The sequence below is a fragment of the Geospiza fortis genome, unplaced genomic scaffold, assembly GCF_000277835.1.
Source record: "Geospiza fortis unplaced genomic scaffold, GeoFor_1.0 scaffold1181, whole genome shotgun sequence".
Lineage (NCBI taxonomy): Eukaryota > Metazoa > Chordata > Aves > Passeriformes > Thraupidae > Geospiza > Geospiza fortis.
Window position 1 is genome coordinate 137,990 of NW_005054664.1, and position 6,425 is coordinate 144,414.

Genomic DNA, 6,425 nt, shown 5'->3' on the forward strand with positions numbered 1-6,425 from the left:
TTCCAGCCCCCGTCCCTGCCCCGTTCCAGCCCCATTCCTGTCCCGTTCCTGCCCCGTTCCAGCCCCGTTCCTGTCCCTGTTCCATCCCCATTCCTTGCCCCATTCCTGTCCCGTTCCATCCCCATTCCTTGCCCCGTTCCAGCCCCGTTCCATCCCCATTCCTTGCCCCGTTCCAGCCCCATTCCTTGCCCCGTTCCCGCCCCGCTCCATCCCCATTCCTTGCCCCCTTCCCCCCATTCCTTGCCCCGTTCCAGCCCCGTTCCAGCCCCATTCCTTGCCCCGTTCCAGCCCCGTTCCAGCCCCATTCCTTGCCCCGTTCCAGCCCCGTTCCGTCCCTGCCGCTCCCGGTGCCTCCAGCCCAGCCCTCCAGAAATCCAGCGAGCTTTTAAACCGAGTTTAGTTAAACCCGCCCGATTTTCGGTATTAAATGGCTCCTAAAGAGCAGCCTAATCCCTGTCCCTCCCAGGCCGGGCTTAATGGACCCTTCGCACTTCGCTCAGAGGCCAAACGGCGCTTTAAGGTCACGGATATCTCGGAAATCGCATTTCCTCCTCCCCATCCCTTTTTCTCCAACAAAGCAGCGCCACTTCCAGAGTTTACAAAACAAATAAATAAAATGAAAAAGTCATTTCCCAACTTTTTTTTTTTCTTTTCTTTTTCTTTTTTTTTCCCCTTCCTTTCTTTCCCCTCTCTAAAGCGCCCCGGGTCCACACAGCCCGAGAAGAAGAGAGAAACCATCAATCTTCTCCTGCAAAGCCTCTCCTGACAGCTCGCCCTGACTCGCTCAGCAGAGAAATTCGGCGCTCTTAACCCAGGGCAGATTTATAAACTTTAATCCGCGGGTTTCAAGGGCAGAAACTCAAAAAAAAAAAAAAAAAACCAAAAAAAAAACCAGAGGACTTTAAATTAAATGTGGAAGGGATGGAGAAGGAGTTTTTGGGGTTTGTTGGAGCTCCAGTTGTCCCAGTTTGCAGCCGGGAGGGACTGGGAGGCTCCGTTCCCTGGAAACTTTTGTCACTCGAAGCATCCGCGTGGGTGGGGAGCGTTGGGAATAAATCTAAAGCTCCTCCAGCGAGCGGGGGTGGAGAAAATAATTACAATAATTAAAAAAATACCAAGCGCAAACCCCGATTTCCCCGAGTGTTTTGGGGATTCGCGTATCAAAACCACCCCGAAATCTGTTTCGCCTCAGATCAATGGTTAAAAATCAAACAATCGGGTTTTGCTCGTTGCTGGCTGGTTTGGAGAGGATGTTTGGGGTTTGCAGTTCCTGGGTTTGAGGGATGGGATGGAGAGGAGGAATTTGGGATGGAAAATTCTTCCCAGCCGCTTGGCAAAAGTTGTCTCGGCTTTTTGTTCGCACTGGGAGCTGCAAGGGGGAAAGAAAAATGAGAATTGGGGGGAATGGAAAGAGAGAGAAATGAAAATTGGGGGGAATGGAAAGAAGGAAAAATGAAAATTGGGGCCTATGCCTTCTTGTACTTGGCAATTTCAGTAATAACAGCATTATTAAAAAAGTACCATGCACATACATGCCTTAAGATATGATGGCAAGTTTTCAGTACAGCTTTTTAAAATGCAGCATTCACAGCAGACTATGCTCAACACCGATATGCAACACATGTAGCAAATGTATATTAAATTCCTTAACAAATAACAAGGCTTTAAAAGCTGTTTTCATTTTTTTTATATGCCAAAAACATTACATGCTGCACAATTAACTGATGCAATTAAGTAAATCCAGACCAATTATTTCTTGCATAAATTCAAAAAAGTTTCTGTAAAAACGTTATGTTAAATGCACATCAGAACTGAAACACCTTGCAAGTATTTCAGAAGAAAAGTAACAGGCACATTTACACAGTGCTGTCAGGCCTTTTGCCCCAAGTCCCATTAAAAAAAAAATCTCTAAAGGTATAATGTTTGTGAGATCTCACCACCAGTCTTGTAAAACCTGCATATGCAACAACACACAGTGAAAGAAGAAACATCTAAATAACTGTCCTTTTAGATTAATTAATTTTTGACAAATTCTAAAGAATTTTATCCCTTGTTTTATATAAGAAAAGACAAATAAATCAACTAAGCTAATCAGGCAAAGGTACCACAGAATACTGAAATGATAGAAATCCTCCTCCTGGATAGAGTGACTCTGTAAGCAAGTCTGGCAGAGTTAGAAAAGGAAACAGCAGAAACTCAAGACTTCCTCAAAACCAACAGTGAAAATGTGATGCACTGTAGAATTCTCTGATAAGTTTCTATTTTCTGTGTGCAAATAAGGGTAATACATAAAACAGGCTGAGGGGTAGCTTTACTTTCTGCAATATATAATAATAGGAGAAAGAAAGTCTCATGGACTTCTGACAGCAAACACAAAACCACTGTATTAAAATATGTTACCTCATATTTATCAGCGTTCAGTCTGATTTTTCATACTCCTTTATCCCTGGGTAAAATAATTCTTTTGCAGTGTCCCTAAAATTTTCCCCTTTCACACTACAGCTGAGCTTTCTGAAGAACTCAGAAAATTTAACTGTCAACCAAACACAGAATCAAAAGCACCCAATAAATAGTACTATGTAGTATTTTTAATAATTAAAACAAAAAATCTCGTTTCGTGTATGACAAGAGTTAAACCATTCCATCTCCAAACCCCCTTAACTGTAACATATGTGCCCTGCTACAAACCAACTTTTCTTCCTTTAAGAAAAAAACCCCAAAACCCAAACATTTTTACCTTCATGGTTTCAGAGTTTAGGAAATATCGTACTGAACTGAAGAAAGCTTTGAAGTGGCCCCCTCCGCCCCAAAGGAAAAAAAGAGAAGAAAAGCTAGTGATGTCATGGTCACTGTGTGAGAGCCTGACTGCAGATGTAACACAGCCCTACACGCGCTCACACTTCTCCCTCGCTGGTAACCATTGTTCAGCAGCCAGGAATCAGCCCCCGAAACCTGCTGCACACCGGGCTCTGAAACACCGCCCCGCCAACACACCCCGATCCCACCCTGGATGCACCAGGAAAAAAAAAAATCCCATTTTCCCCCTCCCGCCCCCCAAGCAGACCCCAAACCCGGGCGGAGGGAAGGGCGCAGAGGAGGAGTGCAACAACTGTCCCGCTGCTGCACCATTGTGTCGCGACAGCGGCTCTGCCGCGCGCTCCTCGCCACCGCTGTCAAATTCAGCGGCATCGAAAAGTCGCGCTTCCCCCTACTAGAAAAGACGATTACCATAAAATAAATAAATAAAAACAATGTAGCTAACAAAGGTCACAGCTGGAGATGCTTGCTTGGTTTCTCACGCTCCCCCCCCACCCCCCCCTTTTTTTTTTTTTTTCCTTTTTAAAATATTTTTTCCTTTTTTTGGGGTACCTTTTCCAGCTTTTCCACCCTTTTCTCGCGGCCGCAACGAAAATCCAAAATGCCGCTCTCCTTCCACTGTGGAGGGGACCTTCCTCCCCCTTCCTCCTCCTCCTCCTCCTCCTCACCCCCAGCCTTCCCGGCCCATAAAACTTTTATTGCCCCTCGCTGTCTTAATGGGAGTTTTCTTAGGGCTTTAGAGCAGAAAAAGCAAATTATTCACGGCTTCTCCGCCTGCTTTCGCTGCCTCTCCCCTCTCACTTTCACCTTTTTTGGGTTTTTTTTTTCCCCTCTTTTCACCCAAATTCGGGGTGCCCGGGAGGAGCGGCCGGGCGCACGTGGGTGCCACGCACTCCTGTTTCAGAAACAATTCAAATATTTCAGCCAGAACTCAATTATTTCGGCCAGAACTCAATTATTTCATATTGAATTCAATAACATAGAAATTATGGGTTTCATTCCTCGTCACTTCCCAAGGCCCCGCATGGAAACTCTGGGCCGTTTTTACGTTTTCATTTCTCTTTTATTTATTTTATTTTTTTTCCCCCCTCTCTCCTTGTTTTTATTTATTATTTTTGGCGATTAATCCCTTTTCCTTTGTTTTCCTTCCCTCTCCAATGGCAGCCCGGGCCTGGCTCCACGTGATCCCTCTTTGTGGGCCCGAATCCCCAGGATTTCACCCCAAACCAACCCTGCTCTCCATCCCTCTCCTTTCCCTCCCCGTCTCCCTTTCCTCCCACCATTTTATTTTCCCCTTTCAAATCCTTTTTTTTTTAAATTTATTTATTTTTATTTTATTTTTCCCCCCCAAAAAAATAAAACAACCCCGGACGGATAGGACGAGATAAAACGGAGAGCAGAAAGTTTATTGAGGAATTGTCGAGCAGACAGGAGGAAAGAAAAGAACTACTGTAAGAACAAAGGGAGAGCTGCGAGAGGAGGGGCGGAGGGGAGGGAGCCGCGATGAAAATTCTTCTAATTCAGGACGGAACAATTCCAGTCTGCTCTGCTCTCATGCCTCCGGTAGAACTAATTACATTATTCATAAGTACCGAGGGAACAGAAAACTACTGCTTCTCCCTAAATTACAATAACTAAAAGAAGCTCGTGGTACAATGACAAGGGGAACACAATGTCCTTTCTTTTTTTTTTTTTGTTTTTTTAATTATTTTTTTGCTTTTTTTCTGCTTGTTTTTCTGCTTTTTTTTTCTGCCTTTTTTCTGGTTTTTTTTTTTGAAGGAAATACTAAAAAAGTACCGTTTGATTCTTATTTTTGTCATTTCTTTTTTGCTTGCTTTTCCCACATATAAATACATGGTCTGGGGCGGGGGGGCGGATAAATAATACAAAAAAAAAAGAAAAAAGGAAAATATTTTCAACTGCCTATAACCAATAAATATATATGAATGTTCACCAGAACACACACCTCACTGAAGGGCGGGGCTGAGAGCCCTTCAAAGTCGCGGTTTTTTTTAAAAATTATTATTATTATTATTATTATTATTATTTTTAATACCCATTATATGTAAACTCTAAGTGCAACAAAGACGTCCCGGCAGGAAAGCGTCGGCGGATCCCAGGGATCCCTCGGCTTCTGCTTCCGTGCGAGGACATTCCCTCTGCTCAAATATACCCTGTTTCACGTCAGCTCGAAGGAGAGGAGGAAAGAAGCTCAGGATTTCCCCAATTGCTTTTTGTTTTTTTCCTGCTCGTCAACCCTAAAAAACCAAAAAAACACCCCCCAAAAAAAACCCCCAAACCCCTCCCCGAAAGGAGAAATCGAGATTTCGCCTCAGCAGAGGCGAAGGAAGGGAAATATTCAGACCTGGCCGCTCTTTCTTCCTCTCTTTGGAATTTTGGGTGGGGGGAAAAAAAAGGGGGATTTAGGCGTTCCCAACAGTTTCCTCGACCCTTTTTGGGGTTAGATCTCTCTTTTCCAGAGTTTCTTAAAGTTGTTTTTTTTTTTGTGGTGTTGTTTTGGAGAGGGGGAGCAGGGCCTGGAGGGACGAGCGCGGCTCCAGGGCCTTGGCGGGTTGGGGATTTGCAGGTTTGGGGGATTTGGGGGGAAGTTACCCTGTGGGAAAGGGGATTTCTCCTTTTTCCAGTGGGAAATCAGATTTTTCCTTTTTCCAGTCCGAAACTGGAGTTGTCCCTTTTCCGGTGAGAAACTGGATTTCTCCTTTTTCCTGTTGGAAATGGAATTTCTCCTTTTTCCTGTTGGAAATGGAATTTCTCCTATTTCCGGTGGGAAATTGGATTTCTCCTTTTCCCGGTGGGAAACTGGATTTCTCCTTTTTCGGGTGGGAAATTGGATTTCTCCCATTTCCAGCGGAAAAGGACAACCCTTCCTCTGAGGGCTGGGAAGGAAAGCACCGGTGGATCTGGAGAAGGACTCCAAGTGGGGGCAGCTTCCTGGTGGATCTCTCTGGGGTTCTTTGGCTGCAGAGACCCCAAAACTTGGCTGGAGGACTCTTCTCCTTCCCGGCATCCGGGAATTATCCATGACAATCCGAACGTGGCTTGGAAACGACGGATTTGGCCGCTCAAACCTCGCAGGATTCCCACAAAACCACCCCGAGCCCATTTCAGAAGCTTTTCTGTCGAAACCCAAGAGGTTCCTCCCTTCCAAAGCCACCAAAACCGCTCGGATTTTGTGCTCACACCAAACCCCAAAACCATCGGGGCCGGAAAAAAACCCAACACAACCATCCCTGAAACCCAAACCACCCTTTTTTTCCCCCCCCAAAAAACAAAAAACAACCAGCTTCCCCTCTCACAGGTGGGTGAGCTTGGGCGCCTCTTGGATTCTGCCCTGAGAAGTCGCGTGGTGCGACGAGAGCTCCGCGTAGGCGGCGTGGCTCTCGCACGGTCCGTGGGGCTGGCCCGGCGGGACCCCTCCGTAGTCCATGGCGCCGGCCTGGTGCTGCTGGCCCAGGTGGTTGAGGCCGTAAAGGGCCGGGCCCGAGGCGGGCAGCGAATCCACAAAGTTCCCCCCGACGTAGGCCGGGCTGCCCTGCATGGCGCCGTAGGCTGCGCCGTTGGCCTGCAGCACGTGCGGCTCGTACTCG

At 46.3% G+C, this 6,425-nt stretch overlaps 1 protein-coding gene across 1 annotated transcript in view; it reads right to left on the reverse strand.

Moving 5' to 3' along the window:
- Positions 1–4,581: 4,581 nt before the first annotated feature.
- The window catches only part of LOC106632069 (homeobox protein Hox-B3a-like), a 4,920-nt gene continuing 3,076 nt past the window's right edge, over positions 4,582–6,425 (reverse strand). The window contains exon 3 of the mRNA XM_014311123.2: positions 4,582–6,421. Coding sequence (XP_014166598.1) covers positions 6,131–6,421 — 291 coding nt within the window. The 3' untranslated portion in view covers positions 4,582–6,130. The remainder of the gene's footprint in view (positions 6,422–6,425) is intronic.